Genomic DNA, 23,371 nt, shown 5'->3' with positions numbered 1-23,371 from the left:
TGACAAGGTTCCCCATGGGAGACGGATTAGCAAGGTTAGATCTCATGGAATAGTGGAAGAACTAGCCATTTGGATACAGAACTGGCTCAAAGATAGAAGACAGAGACTGGTGGTGGTGGAGGGTTGTTTTTCAGACTGGAGGCCTGTGACCACGGGAGTGCCACAAGGATCCTCTACTTTTTGTCATTTATATAAATGATTTGGATGTAAGCGTAAGACGTACAGTTAGTAAGCTTGCAAGTGACACCAAAATTGAAGGTGCAGTGGACAGCGAAGAGGGTTACCTCAGATTACAACAGGATCTGGACCAGATGGGCTAATGGGCTGAGAAGTGGCAGATGGAATTTAATTCAGACAAATGCGAGGTGCTGCATTTTGGGAAAGCAAAGCTTAGCAGGACTTATATACTTAATGCAAAGGTCCCAGGGAGTATTGCTGAACAAGGAGACCTTGGAGTGCAGGTTCACAGCTCCTTGAAAGTGGAGTCGCAGGTAGATAGGATAGTGAAGAAGGCGTTTGGTATGCTTTCCTTTATTGGTCAGAGTATTAGATTAGATTACTTACAGTGTGGAAACAGGCCCTTCAGCCCAACAAGTCCACACCGCCCCGCCGAAGCGCAACCCACCCATACCCCTACATCTCCCCCTTACCTAACACTACGGGCAATTTAGCATGGCCAATTCACCTGACCTGCACATCTTTGGACTGTGGGAGGAAACCGGAGCACCCGGAGGAAACCCACGCAGACACGGGGAGAACGTGCAAACTCCACACAGTCAGTTGCCTGAGGCGGGAATTGAATCCGGGTCTCTGGCGCTGTGAGGCAGCAGTGCTAACCACTGTGCCACCGTGCCGCCTATATATTGAGTATAGGAGTTGGGAAATCATGTTGCAGCTGTGCAGGACATGGATTAGGCCACTGTTGGAATATTGCATGCAATTGTAGTCTCCTTCCTATTGGAAAGATGTTGTGAAACTTGAAAGGGTTAAGAAAAGATTTACAAGGATGTTGCCTGGATTGGAGGATTTGAGCTATAGGGAGAGACTGAACAGGCTCGGGCTGTTTTCCTTGGAGCGTCGGAGGCTAAGGGATGACCTTATAGAGGTTTACAAAATTATGAGGGGCATGGATAGGGTAAATAGGCAAAGTCTTTTCCCAGGGGTCGGGGAATCCAGAACTAGAGGGCATAGGTTTAGAATGAGAGGGGAAAGATATAAAAGAGACCTAAGAGGCAACTATTTCACGCAGAGGGTGGTACGTGTATGAAATGAGCTGCCAGAGGAAGTGGTGGAGGATAGTACAATTGCAACGTTTAAGAGGCATTTGGATGGGTATAGGAATAGGAAGGGTTTGGAGGGATCTGGGCCGGGGTGCTGGCAGGTGGGACTAGATTGGGTTGGGATATCTGCTTGGCATGGACAGGTTGGACTGAAGGGTCTGTTTCCATGCTGTATGACTCTATGACATGAGTGAGGTCACATTTGGAATACTGTACGCAGTTCTAGATGCTCTACTGTAGAAAGTAACTATCAAACTAGAAAGAGGGCAGTCAGGATTTACTAGGATGTTACCTGGACTGGAAGGTTTGAGCTACAAGAAGAGATGAGATAGGATGGGACATTTTCCCCTGGAGCGCAGGAGATTTAGGGGTGACCTTATACAGAACTATAAAATCATGAGAGACGTAGATAAGGTAGGTAGCCAGCAGCTTTTCCCCAAGGGAGTCTAAAACTCTGGGGCATATGTTTTAAGGTGAGAGGGGAGAGATACAAAAGGGTATAGAGAGGCAGTTTTCTTTACACTGAGGATGGTGAGTGTCTGAAATGGGCTGCCAGAGGTGGTGGAAGTGAGTGCAATTTCATCGTTTAAGAAACATTTAGACAGGTGTATGGATGGGTTAGATACGGGGGGTACATGGACCAAACACAGGCAAAAGGGACTAGTTTAACGGTGAAAAGTGGACAGCATAGCCACGCTGGCCGAAAGGCCTGTTTCTATGATGGCGATCTCTCGGACTCTTTTATAAAAGCTTCACAGTCACAGCTCCATCTCCCTGTGCTCGACGGTGAATATCACCCACACATCGACACTCACCAACTGCGACTGAAAGTTTCTACTGAATACTCCACATCGTTCCCATTCTATTTCAGAATTCCAGGAATAGTTTTTCTTGAGCCAATGTAATATCTCATGTGTTTCACTTGATGGAGGTGAGAGAAATACACCTCTCACTAATATCAAGTCCAAATAGTTAGCAATTTCTTGATCCTTTGATCACACAAATACTCGGACACCAGCCCTGCATTCTCTCAGTGATCGGAGCTGCTTCTTTCCATCTGAACTGAACTGATTCCTCCATAATCTAAGAAAGAAATTAATGATTAATAACCAACCAATTAATAAAGTTCAAATGACAGAATCATTCATAATTTTCCAATTGAAACACACATTTTGAAATCAATCTTTGAGCAGCTACACAGTAACAAATGGGTGTAAGTGGTGGGGGAGAGAAAATCTAATGAGCTGCTGCACACACAGACAGTGCTGTAAGAAACTAAGGTGTTGATATTTGGGGAATGATGTAAATTGAGGATGTAGTTGGACTGGGGGAAATCACATTGGACTTGTAATGCAGTGACCTAGAGTACAAATACCAGCAACTGTCTGAATTTTATCTCAAATAATTAATCCATCTGGAATTGAAAGTTAGTTTCATAGTCACCATTGTCAAACCTAATCAGTGATTGCTGTAAATACACATCTGCTTCACTCATGTCCATCACCAAAGGGAATCTGGGAATCTTACCTGGTCTGGCCCAGAGGTATTTTCAGAAGACATTAAATAGTTCTGACTGATATATAATGTGTGGTTAAACATGTATGTTTCAGATATGAATATGGAATGAAAATGGGATGGATATCTGGTTTCAACTTCGGCACTAAAAAGTTTACAACACACATAATTAACACGGTAATGACTCCTTCCTAACGACTGGTATCAAGACAGATATGGGCAAGGATTTTTATTTTGCTGATTTTTCATCAATTCACACTGAAATGTCGATTGCACTTTGAACACCACCTCAAAGACGTGCTTCAAATGGCAAATGGCAAAGACTGGGGAGCATCAGATTCTCAGTAGCAACACAAGGGACCAAATTCGTTAATTCGTGAGGACATTGTCAACCAGACTAGACCTGAAACTCACGCAAAGGGAACCAATAAGAAATAACAACTTGTTTCAACTTAATGAGATGGGAATCGCAGAGGCCATGGGGCTCAGCAGGAGAAAGAGCATCCACCAGAGGGTGGTAGTGAGAAGTGACTGAGGAAAATTCTGGGAGTTGAATCACTAGAACAGGGAAGGAGATTGCTGACTGTTCAGTGTCAAAGAACAGCTGGATTAACCCCTGGAAAGGGAGGGTAAACAGCAGTGTGTGTGATTCAGGCGGGAACTAACAATCAACAACTTTAAGGCAGAGCAAAGAGTGTCTTTAAGCAAGGTGACGGTCCTCCAGGAGCAGTTGATGTTTGTCTCGGTGTGCGTCCCGGGGAACAGAATGAAGAGCACAGTCTTGCGTCATGGAGCTACTCAGGACGAACCTTGACAAAGGCCACTGCATCTTTCTCCAGACTTCCTTTGCAAAGACAAATTCCAGAAGGAGATGTGTGACAGTCTCTCTCCCTCCCACAACCCCTTAGAGAGTAGCATGCTGAGGCGAAGAGAGAGAGAGAGAGAGAGAGAGACAGACAGACAGACAGAGGCAGAGAGAGAGAGAGAGACAGAAAAAGAGAAAAAAAAGAGAAGAGGATTCAACGACAGGAGCAGGGCTGTCGAGTTGCCGACATGCAGTGCCTTGGTGAGACCACACCTGAAGTCATGTGTATAGTTTTTGTCCCTTATCTAAGGAAGGACATTCATGCATAGAAGGAATACAACAAAGGTTTCCCAGACTGATTCATGGGATAGCAGGACTGATGAATGAAGAGCAACTGGATCAGTTAGGACTATTTCCACTGTAGGTTAGAATAATATGGGGCACCTTTTAGAAACCGACAAAATTCTAACAGGAAAGGTCAGGGTAAACACAGGAAAGATGTTCCCAAGGTCCAGAACAAAGGGTCAATGTCTAAGGATCTGGGGTAGGCTATTTCGAGCTGAGATGAGGATAAATTTCTTCACTCAGGTTGAGGTGAGTCTGTGATATTCACTGTCAGAGAGAATGTTTGTTGGCTAAAACACTGAATGGTTGGAAAGAAAAAGTTAAATATTGTTCTCAAAAAGAACAGAAATTTCTGGTGAAACTCAGCAGGTTTACAGATAGAGAAACAGAGTCAGCTGTGAAGAAGGATCACTGGACTCGAAACATTAACTTTACTTTCTCTCCACAGATGCTGTCAGGCTTGTTGAGTTTCTTCAGCAATTTTGGCTTTTGTTTCAGGTTTCTACTATCTGTATTTCTTTGCTTTAGTATGTCATGTTGTGGCTGTGCAGGCCATTGCTTTGGCCACTTTTGAAATGCTGCATGCAGCTCTGGGCTTCTTGCTATAGGTAGGATGTTGTGAAAATTGAAATGGTTCAGAAAGGATTTACAAGGATGTTGCTGGGGTTGGAGGGTTTGATCTAGAGGGAGAGGCTGAATAGGCTGGGGTTGTTACCCTTGAAGCATGGGAGGCTGAGGGGTGACCTTATTGAGGTTTATAAAACAATGAGGAGCATGGGTGGGGCAAATAGACAAGATGTTTTCCCCAGGGTTGGGGGAGACCAAAACTAGGGGGCATAGGGTTAAGTTGAGGGGGCAAGATTTAAAAGGGTCCTAAGGGGCAACTTTTTCACACAGTGGGATGGTATGAGATTGGAATGAGCTGCCAGAGGAAGTAGTGGAGGCTGGTACAATTACAGCATATAAAAGGCATCTGGATGGGTTTATGAATGCGAAGGGTTGAGGGGGATTAGGGCCAAATGCTGTCAAATAGAGTCTGTGATGATGCTGCTCCTTTAACAAGGTTCTTTTGCACTTGGTTTTCTTCCCCCCAGAGAGATCGTAAAAGACACAGGTTCCAAAAGGTTTGGGTTTCAAAGGGTTTTCGGGCCAGTTTGATTATAGCTACAGATACTGCCTCCAGCAAAAAGTTTTATTTTTAAAAGAATTTGTGCAATGAAAGGGGAATGGTCACTTCCCCCAGCTCAGCTTTTCTCTGGTTTGATTTGGTTTTTGGACATCTGGCTATTCACTGAAAGCAGACAGGGAGTGTTTTGAGGCTGCTGATCCAAGAAACAGTTACGTGAAAGAAGCAGGTTCATGCTGATCCTCTCTGTCTGACATCTCTCTCCTGTAAGACCCGGTGTTTGATGCTACCTTTTGCGCCACAAGGTGTTTATGGGGATTGTTGCAAGTATAGGGAACAACAGGTAAAGTCTGTTTGGTTTTTGGATAGGTGAGGCTATTCTGCATTCAGTTCTCTTTGCTTCTATTTCATTGGGTAATCTTGTAAATAAATTTGGTTTTGTTTAAAACGAAGTGGATTGACCAATGGCACCTCTCCTGGAATATCCACTTTACACTTTCTTAAAACAACGAGCAAAGTTAGGGTCTAGGCTACTTTCTTGAAATGTTTTGAGGGGGTCTGGCTTGGTCCATAACAAGTCAGAGACATGTACAGCACAGAAACAGATCTTTCGGTCCAACTCGTCCATGCTGACCAGATATCCGAACCTAATCCAAAAATCATTCAACACCAGGTTATAGTCCAACAGGTTTAATTGGAAGCACTAGCTTTTGGAGCACTGCTCCTTCATCAGGTGGTTGTCCGGAGCAGCGCTCCAAAAGCTAGTGCTCCCAATTAAACCTGTTGGACTATAACCTGGTGTTGAGTGATTTTTAACTTTGTATACCCCAGTCCAACACTGGCAGCTCCACATCCTAACCTAATCTACTTCCATTTGCCAGCGCTTGCCCCATTTCCTTCCTATTCTTGTGTCCACCTAGATGCCTTTTAAACATCATAATTGTACCAGCCTCCACTATTTCTCTGGTTGCTCATTCCATACAAGCACCACCCTCTGCATGAAGAGGTTGCCCCTTAGGTCCCTTTTCAATGTTTCCCCTCTCACCCTAAACCTCTAGTTCTGGACTCCCCCATCCCAGAGAAAGACCTTGTCTATTTACCCTAACCATGGGACTCATTATTTTATAAACCTCTATAAGGTCACCCCTCAACCTCCGACGATCCAGAGAAAACAGAGTTTATTCAGCCTCTCCGTACAGCTCAAAGCCTCCAACACTGACAATAACTTTGTAAATCTTTTCTGAACCCTTCCAAGTTTCACAACATCCTTCCTCTCGGAGAGACACCAGAATTGCGCAGAATATTCCAAAAGTGGCCTAACCAATGTCATGTACAGCTTCAACATGACCTCCCAACTCCTATACTCAGTCCTCTGACCAATAAAGGAAAGCATACCAAATGCCTTCTTCACTATCCTATCTACCTGTGACTCCACTTACAAGGAACTACGAACCTGCACTTCAAGGTCTCTTTGTTCAGCACAGTCCCCAGGACCTTCCCATTAAGTGTATAAGTCATGCCCTGATTTGCCTTTCCAAACTGTATCACCTCACATTTATCTAAATTAAACTCCATCTGAACTAGATTAATTTGGGGTATCTGTTCAACATGGACAGTTAGACAAAAAAGCCTGTTTCTGTGCTGAACATCTCTATAACGCCAGGCAGATAAAGTTCTTCAGGGTTAAAGGGGTCAAGGATATCAAGGAGAAAACAGGAATAGGGTTTAAAGTTGGATAATCATTCATGGTATATATAATGATAGATCAGGGTCTATGGGCTGAATGGCCTGCTGCTGTTCTGATTTTCTATGTTCAGGTGAATTAATATGTTAAGCACCCCTGAAGAACTTGCTGTGGACATGACTTAAGGAAATTATTGTTTACAATACAATGGAAATGTTTAATGTTTTAACATATGCACTCACTGAATCAGCTCCAAATTCTTGCAGTTGATGATGAAGTTTCTCATTTTCGGAATGCAATCATCTGTGAATTTATTTCCATCCAGGTATAGCATTGACAATGATTCGCTCTGACTAAATGCCATCCTCAGGTCTTCAATGCAAGCTAATGTCAGATTGTTATCCTGCAAACTAAAGATTGATAATTACAAATCAGTTTTCAATACAGCTTGAAAAGATAAAAGAAATTCCACTGAGAAGGAAGAGCAATAATTGGATCAGCATAACAAAGTGAGAAAGCTTTTGAACCATCAGCCTCCTTTTCATTTTATTTGACTCAGTAATGACAAACTAATAATCAATTAACTTTAATGCTTTTAGTCTTTAACACTATTATTCCTTAATTGAAAGGCATTACTCTTAATTTTGAAAAGAATCAAACAGGGTACAGTGCAGGAGGAGGTGATTCGAGGCTCCGAATGAGCAATTCACTTCCTGCCACTCTGTATCCCGTGTCCCTGTGCACTGGGCCTTTCCATATCAAAGTTTAATTCCTTTTTGAACACTTCAGTTGAACCAGCCTCTGCCATGATGTCAGTCAGGCACAACATTCCAACCTTAACCAGTCACTGTGCAGAAAAGATGATCTCACATTGTTCTTGCTTCTTTTGGCAATTTCTTGAATTTTTGTGCTGATATACTTGATCATTTCATGGCAGTGAACAGTTTATTGCTACCGACTCTTTCCACTGAAATTATCATTTTTAATACTTCATTCAAATTACATCACAGCTTCCTTTCCTTCATGGAGACAGATCCAATGTTTGCAATCTATCTTCAGACCTTATGTTCATGATCCATGAAATCCTTTTCATGAGTCATTTCTTCCTTTCTCCGATGTCCTGCATCTCTCCTCAAGCATTGTAACAACGTGGGATGTAAACACATCAGCTTAGGCCAAATTGTATTAATTGAAGAAAAAAAATTAACTTTTTTACTTTCGTCTCTGAATCTTAACAACTCTTTTTGTTGAGAATCTGAAAATTGTGCTTCTCTAGTTGGAAGTGTGGTTTGAACTGGCTCCTGAATGATGGCTTAACTGTAACTTTAAAATAATGCTCTTTCCTCGATCTTTTAGCTAACGACCCTGTCCCATCATTCAGCATTTTAAACATCTCCATTGGTTACCATGTGACCATAATTTCCACAAAAAGATTCTGATTCAATTTCTCCCTAATATCTTCCTGTTGAAATTTGATTGAAGTCTAATATATACTTGTTGTGCAGAACAGAACAGAATACTCCAGGTGCAGTCTAGCAAGATCGAAGAATGTGGTGCTGGAAAAGCATAGTCGGTCAGGCAGCATCCGAGAAGCAGGAAAATCGACATTTCGAACATAAAGCCTTCATCAGGAGTCCTAATGAAGGGTTTATGTTCAAAACATCGATTCTTCTGCTCTTCGGATGCTGCCGGACTGGCTGTGCTTTTCCAGCACCACACTCTTGACTCTAATCTCCAGCATCTGCAGTCCTCACCTTCCCCTATATATTCAACAGTGGTCATGCCAAAGATACAGCAAATTCCCGACTTGCCACAAATCATTGCACATAAAATTTGGGGTTAATGTTGGGAAGATTACCTACTCCAATCGCTTTGTTTTGCATTCCGAATGCACCAAAGATGCAGACAAAATGTTGACTCCTGTATCTCCAATGTTATTGTCATTCAGCCTAACAGACAAGAAGGAAAAAACAATCTCTCTGATTAACATAGCATAAACTTCACCTTACAGAAACTCCATCCAATTGTTTCTCATTGACACACTGAGGCATGGGCAGATAGAACAGTGTTGTGCAGTATTAGAAAACAGATTGAAATCTTGCATAACTATTCTGACTGAATTAGTTGGTGACTAGTGAACACATATTTCAAACAATACGGCTGTAGCAGACATTGGTTAGGCCCCTGTTGGAATATTGTGTGCAATTCTGGTCTCCATCCGATTGGAAAGGTGTTCTGAACTTGAAAGGGTTCAGAAAAGATTTACAAAGATGTTGCCAGGGCTGGAGGATTTGAGCTATAGGGAGAGGCTGAACAGGCTGGGGCTGTTTTCCCTGGAGCATCGGAGGCTGTGGGGTGACCTTATAGAGGTTTACAAAAGTATGAGGGGCATGGATAGGCTAAGTAGACAAAGTCTTTTCCCTGGGGTTGAGTATTCCAGAACTAGAGGGCATAGGTTTAGGGTGAGAGGGGAAAGATATAAAAGAGACCTAAGGGGCAACCTTTTCACGCAGAGGGTGGTATGTGTATGGAATGAGCTGCCAGAGGATGTGGTGGAGGCTGGTACAATTGCAACATTTAAGAGGCATTTGGATGGGTATATGAATCGGAAGGGTTTGGAGGGAGATGGGCCAGGGCTGGCAAGTGGGACTAGGTTGGGTTGGGATATCTGATCGGCGTGGACAGGTTGGACTGAAGGGTCTGTTTCCGTGCTGTACATCTCTATGATTCTAAAAGATATTTCGATAAATACATGAGAAGGAAAGGTTTGGAGGGATATGGGCCTGGAGCAGGCAGGTGGGACTAGTTTAGTTTGGGATTACGTTCAGCATGGACTGGAGAGGGTCTGTTTCCATGTTATTTGACTCTGACAAGTTGAACGCAAGACAGAAAATTGATTGTCTTATCTCCAATTTTTTTAAACATTTGTGCAATTATATTCCATTGAACTCATCCATATGTAATCCAGCAAAGAGTAAAAGCAATGGTTAATTGTGAGGCATTATTGCCCTGCTTGGATAACACAACAAAGAAAAAGACTTATAGACATCAATCAATCAATAAATTCCTGCATCTCTATTGTATTTAACAATACACAAGCCATGTTTTCAGTTCCAAGCAGAATGGATAATAGTTCATCCCAACAGTCATGTAAAATATGTGGTGATGAGCTGCCCAATCTCCCTCCTGCTGAGGTGAATGGTGAATTTTGTGCTACCACAAAGGACAGATCATGCCTCCTGTAAATCACAGACTGTTGAACCTCTATTTCAAACCCACCCTGACCCTCACCCGTAACAGTTTCAGATACATGAATGGCAGCCTTGCTGTGTTAGCAACGTATTCTACATTGAACTAGGTACAGCATTCACTTACTATTTACCTAGTGAATGGTTGGGTCAAATACAATACCAGATTAGCTTTAGTTTGTAAAAGTAAACTGCAAAGGATGATATTCATCTCTGCAATGGCACACAATTGGTAACAGAGATTGGGTTCAACAGTTTGATTTGCCACCTGATCTCCATTGCTATTCTCTGTCGGTGAACTGTGTTCAGTCACACACCAGGTCTGTTCATTTAATTGAGGGCCTCTTAGGATTAGTGTTCAAACATTCGCCAACTTTTCATTTAATTTATTATTTCATCAATTTTGATTTGTAGCAGTGAACTGCAATGAGCTGGAAATGATCTTTGGATTGTGGACAGCAACTTGTGTTTCAACAAAACAAACAAACAAGCTGCTGTTTGTTCGCGAGGTGGGGCCTCACAGTTAATGACAGGTTAGCTCTTGATCAATAGGATCCTGTAGATGTTTCAGCACGGTGGGAGAGCAGCACATTGAACCAGATAAGAAATGTTTGGGCATTGATCAGGCCAGTACCTGGGAATTGTTGTGAACAAGCCTGGGATAGAACATAAAATCAAAAGAACTGCGGATACTGGACATAAGAAACAAAAACAAAAATTGAGGGAAAAGCGCAGCAGGTCTGGCAGCATCTGTGGATAGATATATTTTGGTCCAATGAGCTTTCCTCAGAACAGCAATTTCCATTTGTTTCTGGGAGAGAACGACATGGTCAAACATAGACATAGATCACGGTTTAAGTTGGTTTTGGGACTGTGCTTTTGAGAGAATGAACCTAGCTATTGATGTTACAGCATGAAGATTTAAATGCTCCCTGCCTAACCTTGTACTTTATTTCAGAATTTCAGTCCTCAGAGTGAATTCAAAGGTGGCACAGATCGATATCTTCAGAAAATTAACAAAGAAACCATCAAATATACATTGAGAATAAGATATGAAAACCACTTAATCTGGCCAGTTTTGTTACTTTATTTTAATTATCCCTTCACTGTGTTTATTTGTCTGTCTGTCTGTCTTTTGTGTGAATTGCCCTGGAAACAAGGTTATTGGTTTCAAACTTTGTTGTTTAATTTTGCTCTGCTAAAGTTCCTATATTGGTAATAAATTGCTTTTTTCTGTTTCAGTTATTAACCCACCGTCTAGGTTTCATTATCAACAGAGTCTGCGATTGGTTATAAAGTCTGGTTAGGAATTGTTCAGGTTAAAATCTTTGAAGGTTTTAATTTTACTCTGTTGTGAACACAGAGGTACGATGATTTGGCTCGGTTCTTTGTTTCCTTGTCATAGCACTAGTTAAAGACTTTGCCAGACTCCTTGTGGCTTTTGAATGTCTCACAGTGTAAGACCAACTAAGTTAGCCTGGTGCTTTTTTTTCTATTATAGTTTTCACTCAGTATCAAGGTCAATGCAGTAGTAGCATTAAAAATAAATAAAAAGCATGGAAAACTCCTTGACTCTCAGAAAAAAAACGAATAGTAATTGTGATTCAGCTACTATAGTGACAAATGGCTCAACAATTAGCACTGTTTCCTCACAGCACCAGGGATCTGGGTTTGATTCCACCCCTGGGTGACTGTCAGTGTGGAGTTTGCACATTCGCCCAGTGTCTGCGGGGGTTGCCTCTGGGTACTCTGGTTTCCTCCCACAGTCATCTATGTGCAGGCTAGATGGACTGATCGTGCTAAATTGCCCATAGTTTCCAGGGATGTGCAGACTAGATGGGTTATAGAGTCATAGAGATGTACAACAAGGAAACAGACCCTTTGGTCCAACTCATCCATACCGACCAGATATTCTTAATTAATCTAATCAAATTTGCCAGCATTTGGCTCATATCCCTCTAAATGATTCCTATTCATATACCCATCCAGATGCCTTTTAAATGTTGTAATTGCACCAGCCTCCACCACTTCCCCTGGCAGCTCATTCCATACCCACACCATCCTGCGTGAAGAAGTTGCCCCTTCAGTACCTTTTAAATCTTTCCCCTCTCACTCCCAGATCCCAAGGAAAAGACCTTGCCTATTTACCCTTAACATGTTCCTCATGACTTTATAAACTCTATATATAAGGTCACCCTCAGCCTTCAATGCTCCAGGGAAAACAGTCCCAGTCCATTCAGCCTCTCCCTTAGGTCAAACGCTCCAACCCTGGCAACATCCTTCTAAATCTTTTCTATAGCCTTTCATGTCCCTTGGGAAATGCAGGGATAGGGGAGGGGTCTGGATGGGATGCACTTCAGAGGGTTGAAGCAGACTAGATGGTCCAAATGACCGTTTTCTGCTCTGTAGAGACTCTATGATCCTATGAAATTCATATCAGTTGGAATTTATAAGAGAAAATCAATGGGTCATTGCTGACATGTTATCTAATTTCATCCGGATCAAACATACCTTAGAACTTTGCACTTGTGGATTGCAGGGGCCAATCGTTTGATCCCCTCCTCCTGAATATAACATTTCTCCAAATTCAACTCCATCACTGATTCACAAAGTTGTACAACATGAGACATTATAAAACAGTCCATTGGGTTCAATCTCAGTGCATTCTTTGGATTGGAGTCCCCAAAGTTCAAACGTTCCACAGATCCAATGGTCTTCTGAACTAAAGCTCTATTCTGAGACTCCGACAAATAATGGAATGTGTTCAGCAGTTTCCTCTTTCCAGTGACTCTGTCCAGGTTTTTGATTTCTGCCTGAACATTGGCCTGCAGCCAGTCTATCACCTGACAGGTCGTGTGATGAGACAGCGGACCCAGGAACGGTTCCAGATTTCGGGATGAAGTGGGTGTTGAAAGACCAACTAAAAATCGAATAAAAATCTCAAACCGACCATCATCCTTCTTAAAAGCACAGTGAAGCATTTCCACCACATTCTGATGCTTTGGACTCAAATACTGAGCCAGGGCGGCCAAGAATTCCTGGATGGTAAGGTGGAGAAATGTGTACACAATGTTTTTAGCTGTGTCATCCCTTTCCAAGATCTCCATCATGAATCCTGAAATGAATTTGCTGGACTCCAGCTGATGCTGAATGAAGTGATTCTCATTAAAAACAATTCTCCTTTTCGAAACTCCCTGGTAAGCCAATTCCCCGAGTCGCTGTAAAACCATCCGCTGGTCCTCAACATCTCGCTTGTGGTTGTCCAAGAGGTTGGAAAGGTAGATGGAGAAAAGTTGAGTGATGGTTTTGGGAAGAGGTTGCTTGCACTTCAGCTGTGTAAAGAGCGGGCCTAAGGTTGAGCAAATGATCCAGCAATATGAAGGGTTGTAGCACATGGTGTACAGGATCTCATTCTCCTCGACGTGTTTGAAGACATTGGTAGCGAGTTGCTCACTGCCAAAAAACTTTCTGAAAAACTCTTTTCTTTCATCAGCAAGAAAGCCCAGGATCTCAGCCCAAAGGTTGACATTGGCCTTTTCCAATGAGTTAAGGGCAGTCGGCCGGCTGGTAACCAGCACAGAACAACCTCTGAGCAGCTGTTGCTGTACCAGGGAGTGCACCATTTCAAAAACTTCACATCTGCAGTCAGGCGCAACACAGTGATTCGCAGAGACATCACCAGCCACGTGGCCAGTGAAATCAATCTGGTGTTTGTACTCATCTAATCCATCAAAAACCAAGAGAAGATATTCAGGTTTCATCCAGATATCTTCAATTATCTTTGCTAAATAAGGGTACTGATCCAATACCATTTCAGTCAGAGAAATGGCTCTGTTGATGGCATTAAGATTTCGAAATGTGAAATGTAGAACAAATTGGAACTGAGGATAGATGTTTCCTGCTGCCCATTCATGGACCATCCTCTGCACCATTGTTGTCTTACCAATGCCAGCCACTCCGCTAACCACCGTGGTGCCAGACAGGCTGGAGTGACCAAAACTGCTCCTGAATAATTGATCAATCCGGATTTTTTCAAGTTCACTGGTGACGTACTTCCGCTGCCATTCTTCATGTTCTCTGCCTCTGGAAAGGAGCTCATGTTCCACTAGTCTCCGTTCACGCAGAGTGGAAATAATGATAAGCTCTGTATATCGATCAGTGAGGGAAATGGTCGTTATTTTGCTGTCTCCTTTGATGGTGTGTTTGAACACATGCTCGGTTTGATGGAGGAGGTGTTGCTTGTGTTGATCTTGCATACCTTTCATGACAATGATCAAAATTATGTTGGCATTGTTCTTATTTGTTAATTAACTACATTAAAACAATTAACGAGAAGCAAGGAGTTTGAGTTGGGTAGCAATACAAAATATGGGAGTCAAATCCAAATTTTACTCCGCCGTGCTAGAAATTAATCTTGCCGAATAAATACTGAATGATAGTAGATTTTACATTATAACAGACAAGCCCCTCCACTCTATCGTCATCTCCATCTCCATTTGAGGAGAATTTAACATTGGAACATCTGAGAAGCCAAATATTATCACATTGTTCACTTATTATTATTTACTGCATTCATTTTTGTTTTGTCTGTTGTCCCTAGTGGAGATAGTATCAGAGTGTTTCTAATATTGATGTCTGCTTCAATCTCAGACAATTTATACCTAATGTAAACATATAGCCCACTGGCTGAATAGGGACTGTGCATAACTCTCACTTTTTCAATGCTTACTGTTGGGAACAGGATGAAAACCAGTGATACAATTAAATGTGCTATGTGAACCATAATTATAAAATAACACTGTCGATGTATAAGGATCACATTGGGATCTTCCACCAATTTTATCAACTCATTGTCCATTTCAGTGCGAAAGCTGAAGCCTCTCATTGTACAGTCTAAGATTGTATGTGAATGGACTCCCTATCTATTCTGAATCTTCGTGTGAATGTACCTATACCCAGTTTGACCCCATATTTGATTTCATGTTTTAACAAGTCCGAGACATAGATGAAGCAAATCTTATCTCGATATGAGCCTAAATATGTTTCCAAGTCAACTAATTGCCAGGCCAGACAATTGAGTACAGTCTTTGACACAGCCACCTGACGTCAGTAAGATTTCAGCAAATATGGGCTCTTCACAAATCCAATGTTTCAGTACTGTGTGTAGAAATGTGTTTCTGGGATATGTGACTTATTGAAAAACAATTCCTTATCTAGTCCTGGTTGATCAATTAGGTCAAGCTAATATCATTGTAGCCCTATTTGTGCCTTCATTCAATGCCCAAACAACATGTGTGCAATCTGATACATGTTGAACTCTACTACATATGCAGTTGGTAGAAATATGACACTTGGATGTTTAAAGATTCTGTTTCTATACGTGACCCATATCCTCACCTTCTTTAGGTCAATGTGTGTTTCAAGTCATTGCCCAGGGTGGAGCCGACATATGAATCAAGACCTTCTTCAACCAGTACATACATATCAGTTCAATCTGTCTACACTATGGGACCACACTCTAACTTCTGTATTCACCAGATCTGACTTCATCAGTAACTAGTCTAGAACCAAATGTGATCCTATAAATGACATCATCTTTACTCAGTCTGTCATGTATTTGATTCAAGCTTTAACTGGGTCTGGAGCTCTATGTGACTCCAGCCCAATATAGACTTTGTAGACTCTGAGACTCTGGTGATATTGAGGTTTACATTTGCATAAAGGCACCCTAAGGCCGAGTATTGACAGTAAAAGCAAGACTTCTTTTCAGATCCTGATGTGACTGAAGGGAAAAGAAATAATGGCCTGACAAAGTACCAGGGAAGATTTTGAAACCAACTGACTTGCAAAGCTGATTGTGACCTTGTGGTTCAGCATCTAAAACTGGAAAGTTGGGCTCAGTCTGCTCCAGAGCAGCTGGGAAAATCAAAATTAGCATTCAGCAATTTCCAACAAAGCTCAATATCACACATGTGGCATTGAATTTGTCCATGCCCAAGTTCCAGTTCATTTGCTTCGTGTTGTAACTTTGATTGCATTTTATAGAAACAGTTAATGGTAATAATTTGGAGGGTTTGTTTCCTTTCAGTGATGAAATGTGAGACACAAATAAAATGTTAGAACTTAATTAATGCAGTACATTTTTATGATTAACGATTACTTTTATTTTGACTTACCTTTGAGGTGATCTGATAGCTCTCCTTCCATCTCTCCGATGCGTGCATTATAAAGCAAGTCAAAACCTGGGAAAGATGTTTCATTTCATTAGTAGTGTGTGGCAGCCTCACCCATTAAAGAGGCAACCATGTTTGATTGCTAGAAATAATTGGACCGTACAATACCTCTGCTCTGAATTTCTTTCAGAATGAGTTTCAGTTTTGGCTTTGATTCTTGCATTTTCACCAATGTTTCCCAAAATATTCGTTCTCTGCAGCCATTGGTTTTGGTCACTGTGCTCAGAAGATGTTTTGCTGCTTCCTTTCTCTGTTGATGCTCTGACAGATTACGGATATACTGGAATAAAAGAGAAGAACAGGTAAAATAGAAAGGGAAACGGGAAAAGGGAAACAATAGATGAAGGAACGGAATGGAAGAATGAATTGATGGAGGAAATGAGGGAAAAAGATGGGAAAGAAAGAAACAAAGGAAGAACAATGGAATAAACCAGAAAAGGAAGAAATAGAAAGGAAAACAATGAAAGAGAGAAAATGATAAACAGCAGTGTCGGAATTGTGAAAAGCTGTTACATTAATGATGTTCCTTTGGTGAAGAATATTAATCTCAGCACACTGATGAGACTTTCCCTCCCCTTGTGAAGAAGTACTATGAGGGAGACATTAGTAGTAGGCAAAAACAAGGGCTGCAGATGCTGGAAACCAGATTCTAGATTAGAGTGGTGCTGGAAAAGCACAGCATTTCAGGCAGCATCCGAGAAGCAGGAAAATCGATGTTTTGGGCAAAAGCCCTTCATCAGGAATAGAGGAATCTATTGGATATGACATGAAACTTGCAGTTAACAAGTTATGTGATAAACAAAACCGGACTCTACAATATTGGAAGTGGAAGTTTTGGGGTTTGGGTTTGAATCCATAACACTTGAACTATGATGCGAACATGAGATCCATGCTGTCACTTTAATAGCTAGAACCACAACACCTTCATTGAATTCCTACATTAAAAGTGGACTAGTTTCACTGCTATATCCAAATAAACAAAAAGGAAATCCAAAACAATAAATTAGAAATTTTGTAGGAAACATTGAAAAGTTTGTAATTACCAGGATTTTATTGCAGTAAGAATTGAAAGGATATCAACGGTCATTATGGTATTTGGGACAATTTGGGTAACTAGTTCTGATAACATCATGAAACTCCAATAATTGAAGTCATAAATATCCTTCAGCTCACCAACAGACACAATATTAACATCACTGCAACTGCATGAAGTTTTGCCTTTTCAACAGGTGTGCTTACAAAGAACGAAGAACAAAGAGAATTTACAGTCCAGGAACAGGCCCTTCGGCCCTCCAAGCCTAAGCCGATCCAAATGTACTGTCTAAACCTGTCGCCCAATTCCTAAGCATCTGTATCCCTCTGCTCCCCACCTACTCATGCATCTGCCCAGACACATCTTAAATAAATCTACTGTGCCTGCCTCTACCACCTCTGCTGGCAACGCGCTCCAGACACCCACCACCCTCTGTGTGAAGTACTTGCCGTGTGTATCCCCCTTAACTCTTCCATCTCTCACCTTGAAAGCGTGACCTCTTGTTATTGAATCCTTCACCCTGGGTAAAAGCTTACCTCTATCCACCCTGTCTATATCCTTTATGATTTTGTAAACCTCAATCAGGATCCCCCTCAATCTCCTTTTTTCTAATGAAAATAAACCTAACCTACTCAACCTCCCTTCATAGCTAACACCTTCCAGACCAGACAATACCCTCGTAAACCTAAACTGCAACCTCTCCAAAGCGTCCACATCCTTTTGGTAATGTGGCGACCAGAACTGTACACAGTATTCTAAATGTGGCCGAACCAATGTCTTGTACAATTTTAACATGACTTGCCAGCTGTTATATTCAATACCCCGTCCAATGAAGGCAAGCATACTGTATGTCTTCTTGACCAGTCTATCCAACTGTGCAGCAACCTTCAGGGTACAATGGACCTGCACTCCTAGATCTCTCTGCTCATCAACTTTTCCCAAGGCTCTTCCATTCATTGTATAATTCACTCTTGAATTAGTCTCGCCTAAATGCATCACCACACATTTGTCTGGATTGAAAACCATCTGCCACTTTTCCGCCCAACTCTCCAGTCTATCTATACCCTCCTGTATTCTCTGACAGTCCCTTATGCTTTCTGCTACTCCACCAATCTTCGTGTCATCTGCAAACTTGCTGATCATACCAACCTTCCAGATCATTTATGTATATCACAATCAACAGTGGCCCCAACACTGATCCCTGTGGACCACCACTGGTTACCTTTCTCCATTTCAAGAAACTCCCTTCAACTACTACTCTCTGTCTCCTGTTGCTCAACCAGTTCTTTATCCACCTAGCTAGAACACCCTGCACACCATGTGACTTCACTTTCTCCATTAGTAAGGCATTTGATAAGGTTCCCCATAGTAGACTAAAGTCCATGCATACGACATCAACAGCCCTTCCTTCATCTATCAACTTGGTCACTTCCTCAAAGAACTCTAATAAGTTGGTAAGGCATGATCTCCCCCGCACAAAACCATGTTGTCTATCACTGATAAGCCCATTGTTTTCCAAATATAAATAGATCCTATCCCTCAGTACCTTCTCCAGCAACTTTCCCACCACCGATGCCAGGCTCACTGGTCTGTAGTTACCCGCAATATCCCTACTACCCTTCTTGTAAAGGGGGACAACATGAGCAACCTTCCAGTCCTCCGGGACCTCACCTGTATTTAAGGATGAGCTGAAAATGTGTTGCTGGAAAAGCGCAGCAGGTCAGGCAGCATCCAAGAAACACAAGAATCGACGTTTCGGTCATAAGCCCTTCTTCAGGGTTACTCTTCGGAGGGTCGGTATGGACTTGTTGGGCTGAAGGGCCTGTTTCCACACTGTAAGGAATCTAATCTAATCTACCAAGTCAAAAAAACTTCACAAGGGGTTGTAATTCCTCACTTTTGATGATCTGGACAGGACACTTCTTCAAGAGTCCCTCAACATTACCTGCCTCAGTGACATGAGTGGCACCTTACTGGTACTTGAACTTGAACTTCATAAGGTGACCTGTTTAAAACTTGACAACACATTTCTTATTTTTTTTAGATTCCCTACAGTGTGGAAACAGGCCCTTCGAAGAGTAACCTACCCAGACCCATTTCCCTCTGACGAACGCACCTAACCTATGGGCAATTTAACATGGCCAACTCACCTGACCTGCACATCTTTGGACTGTGGGAAGAAACCGGAGCACCCGGAGGAAACCGACGCAGACACGGGGAGAAACGTGCAAACTCCCAGGCAGTTGCCTGAGGCTGGAATTGAACCTGGGACTTTGGTGCTGTGAGGCAGCAATGCTAACCACTAAACCACCGTGCCGCCCATGACAATGTTTCACTTATTTCTAGGTCGAGCCAAACTTAGCTCTCTCAGTTCTGAATGACACAATGACCATAGTGTTCGGGCTTAAACCAAAAGCTGCATACAACATAAACGGAAGAATTCCATCATAATCGATTTGGAAACGGAACTCAATGGGTATTCCAGTGTCTCCCTTAAAACCGCTGACCCCAATCCCTCCCCACCATGGTATTTTTATTTGTGCTCTCTGCTAGAATCTTGTTGCTTGCAGAGCACACACAAGCTATTCTTCCCAGTGAAATATTCATCATGGCATTTCTTCCATCTCGCTAAAACTGATCTGTTATCCTGACATTCTCTGTCATGTGGTTTTCATTATCACATGATTTCATCCACGAACCACTAAGCCATGGGGTCCCACCTCACTAATTTCTATTTTGCTCTCAGTTCGTTATCGGTCCTTCAAGTAAACAACTTTTCATTATTTTTTTTTCTTTTGAAAAAAATATTGTTTCAGTATTTTCTATTTTCTGGTGCATTTTTATTTTTGTACCCCTGACCCTTACTTTTACTGTTTTTCATATCATTAATGAGATGCACAACCTTGTTACTTTTCCTGAAACTTCCAAAGGTTCCTTCAAATACATGCCCACTTCAATCATTTTACTGATTAATAATAGAATAATGGAAAAATTCTATAATATAACTTACAGCGTAATTTCCATTGCTCAATGAATCAGTTGCTGTTAATGTCAGGGCAATGCTCTCCACCAAGTCTAATATTGCATCCTCCAATCTCTCACAGTAGAATCGGGTAATCAGGTTTAACTCCCTGTCGCTGTAACTATTCAGCAATTGACTAATTCCTTTTCCATCACCGTCTGTCAGAAGAAAGTGAACAAAACATGCAATTAAAAAATCTGATGTAAAAAGCTAAAGAAATATCACACCAAAAACCTTCTACTTTCAACCATTGATACAAAATATTAATTTGCAATAAATAATTGTGCGATTTTACTTGCAGACTCTTCCTGTCTTTATGTAGCAATTTCACAAGGATTAATGGTCTCTTTCTCCTCCTACATGACAGAGTCAAAAACTTAAATTGTTTCAGTTCTCATTAGTTATTTCTAATCACTCTGCCCATAGATATTACACATTTAGGGTAGCAGGCTGAACTTGAACACACTTAAGAATTCTAACCCTGCACCATAGGAGCCCTTCATTGCTGTGTTTTATTAGTCTATATTTCTACCCAGAAGTGTTATCACACAAAAATGAGTTCTTTCCCACTGCAACTTCTTTTTTTTGTATAATGAGCAGCCACCACCAGTAAAAACTCATGTATATCCAATTGATGATTTACAAGCGCAGCCTTTTTTGGGCAATGCAATACCAAATATAAACGTGGCAGCGGACGTAGTAGGAAGAGAGGGAAGGGATAAAGTCGAAATGGAGTTGGACGGGAAATAAAGCACTGTATGCCTCTGTGGTGCTCCATCCCTCTAAAGGCATTGAGATGGACATTCTGCGCCCCATCTCCAAGGACACCCGGGCTTGAATGGAACCACAGAAGGACAGATAGTTACCTCCCTCCACAGCCACACTGCCAAGACCTGTTTACAACCAGCCTGGCCATCCAATTGATGTTATGAGCTGGTTCAGTAAACTGAATTGTGTTTCCATGTAGCAGGATCGTGAGCCTAGATAATCTCTCCTGCTGCCACAGATCATGTATGAGGGGATAAAACAACTGTTTTTGTTCATAGGTGGTCTGCCCAGTGGCCAAGCACCAAATACCATTCATCTGCAAGTTGTGCTCAGGCTATGCAGTCTCCTGAGATGCCTGCCATGCTGTTTCCCATTCTGATAGCAACAGTTACTTCTCAGCCTTTCCTGAAATTGTAACATTCTATCCTGGAGGGTCTGATACTCATCAGGGAATATTGCCAGTAACATAACTGATCTTTGAACTTTACCTTTTCCATTTCTTCCTTTCATTGAAGTACATTGTATTTGTCCCACATTTACTCCATCCGTCATAATTTTGCATTTGTTCACAAGCTAAACAAAAGAATATGTACCATTGTTGTTAGACTGATCAAAATGCTGGCGGAATTTTGTTGCTGCTGCTATTCAACAAATGGAAGCAAACTACATTCTAATAACAGCAAATAGATCGTGTTGATATCAAAACACTAAAAATATTTAACTGTATTGATTAAGATGAAGAGTCATCTAGACTCGAAACGTTAGCTTGTTCTCCCTCTGTGAATGCTATCTGACCCGCTGTGATCTCCAGCATTTGTTGTTTTCAGTTCCGATTCCAGCATCTGCAGTCATTTGTTCCCGCACCTTGATTAAGATCTCAGAGTGTTACCTTCTGGTTATATGATTGTCGTAGAGATCGACAGCACAGAAGAAGGTGATCCCGATTTATCCCCTTTTTCACACCTCTCTCAGTGACAGGTTGAGCAGATTAATATTTAACTGACACTGTCAACACCCAGCACAGTCAAGGCTTCCTGTGACCCGGCATGAAACGGTCTCACTCAGTGGGAGCTTCCACATCAATCCCGAAGGAGCGGGCTCGGGTTTGAGGACACACCTTGAGGGGCTGAGGGAGCGGAAGGAGCTTCCGGGGCCAGACCTGGAGGGGAGTGACGTCACAATGCCAAAGTAACGTTTTGGACAGAAGGGCTGCTGATTGGGCAGTAACGGTCAGATGACTCACTCTGTTCTTACCTGTAACCACCATTCACCTTGCCCTCCCCATCAGGTTTAAGGGCAATGGGAGTCAGGCTGGTGGGGGAGCAGTACAGTCCTGGGATTAAGAGTGGGACCGAGACTGCTATTTCTAGAATTAATTGCATATTTATTGTTCTTTAATGAGATTTTAATTCTAGGGCTATCTAGTTTACTGTAAGTTAATTTTAACAGGCATTAATTTTCAATGAAATAGTTGTTAGAAGATTAAAATGGCAGTTCACTGGGTAGTTTGCTTATCACGTTGAATGTGGGAAATAAGAGACAGTTTGAACAGTCATGCCAACCAAACCTGTGGGAATTGTCCAGTTGGAGCTTCTGTCAGATTACATGGGTCAGTTTGGGGACACACCTCGGGGCATTCAGGAAAGTGGGTGGTGGGCGTCATAGACAGGAGTTTTATATCGTGGTCACTACCAAGGTTCAGGCAGGTAGCTGGAAGGGACAGGCAGTTGGAGACTGGGACACCCTTGTGGCTAAACCATCTCCAACAAGTATACCGTTCTGGATGTTGATAGGAGAGGAGTGGAGTGGTGGGTAGGGCCCGATCAGGGGATAACAACAGCAGCTGCCAGAACAGTGCTACCACAGCTGGCACTGTTGTTCAACAGGTAGGATCAAATTACAGAAAACCAGTACTAATAGGGGTCTCCATAGGCATTTCTATGGCTGCAAAAGGGACCAGGAAGGTGCATGGTCTCCCTTGTTCCAGGGTCAAGGGTGTCTGTGAGTGGGCATAGAACATTGTCAAAAGGAACAATGAGTTGAAGCTGTACAGGACATTGGATTGTTTCAGAGAATATCTCTGGGACACTTTTGGAATATTGTGTGCAATTCTGGTCTCCCTCCTGTAGGAAGGATTTGTGAAACTTGAAACATTTCAGAAAAGATTTGCAGAAATGTTGCTAGGGTTGGAGGATTTGAGCTATGGGGAGAGGCTGAACAGGCTGGGGCTGTTTTCACTGGAGTGTTGGAGGCTGAGGGGTGATCTTATAGAAGTTTATAAAACCATGAAGGGGCATGGATGGGATCAATCG

General features: G+C 42.1%; 1 protein-coding gene across 4 annotated transcripts; it reads right to left on the bottom strand.

Moving 5' to 3' along the window:
• Positions 1-449: 449 nt before the first annotated feature.
• Positions 450-22,176, bottom strand: LOC140493400 (NACHT, LRR and PYD domains-containing protein 3-like). Of its 4 annotated transcripts, none has more exons than XM_072591788.1 (9): positions 21,782-22,176; positions 21,548-21,632; positions 20,280-20,449; positions 16,345-16,516; positions 16,180-16,245; positions 12,515-14,261; positions 8,618-8,704; positions 6,998-7,165; positions 450-2,363 (listed from the first exon to the last, which is right to left on the bottom strand). In XM_072591788.1, exons 2-9 carry the CDS (start codon positions 21,609-21,611, stop codon positions 2,276-2,278), a joined length of 2,562 nt encoding a protein of 853 aa, XP_072447889.1. In that variant the 5' UTR covers positions 21,612-21,632; positions 21,782-22,176; the 3' UTR covers positions 450-2,275. The 4 variants fall into 4 exon arrangements, with proteins under 4 accessions (XP_072447889.1, XP_072447888.1, XP_072447891.1 ...); XM_072591787.1 differs by having other exon boundaries at positions 21,949-22,176; XM_072591789.1 differs by lacking the exon at positions 450-2,363 and having other exon boundaries at positions 7,101-7,165; positions 8,614-8,704; positions 21,949-22,176.
• Between the last annotated feature and the right edge of the window lie 1,195 nt (positions 22,177-23,371).

This window comes from Chiloscyllium punctatum, chromosome 22, assembly GCF_047496795.1.
Source record: "Chiloscyllium punctatum isolate Juve2018m chromosome 22, sChiPun1.3, whole genome shotgun sequence".
Taxonomy (NCBI): domain Eukaryota; kingdom Metazoa; phylum Chordata; class Chondrichthyes; order Orectolobiformes; family Hemiscylliidae; genus Chiloscyllium; species Chiloscyllium punctatum.
The sequence above is the reverse complement of the archived record's forward strand: the minus strand, read 5'-3'. Positions and strand labels throughout refer to the sequence as shown.

Bases quoted from the DNA above. Each gene is read 5' to 3' on its own strand.
- LOC140493400 (XM_072591788.1), bottom strand. From the start codon at position 21,611: ATGACGGATGGAGTAAATGTGGGACAAATACAATGTACTTCAATGAAA. The intron at 8,705-12,514 runs GTATGTTTGATC...CTTGTCTGTTAG, and splicing joins CACAAGTGCAAAGTTCTAAG to GCTGAATGACAATAACATTG. The intron at 7,166-8,617 runs GTAGGTAATCTT...ATCAATCTTTAG, and splicing joins TGCAAAACAAAGCGATTGGA to TTTGCAGGATAACAATCTGA.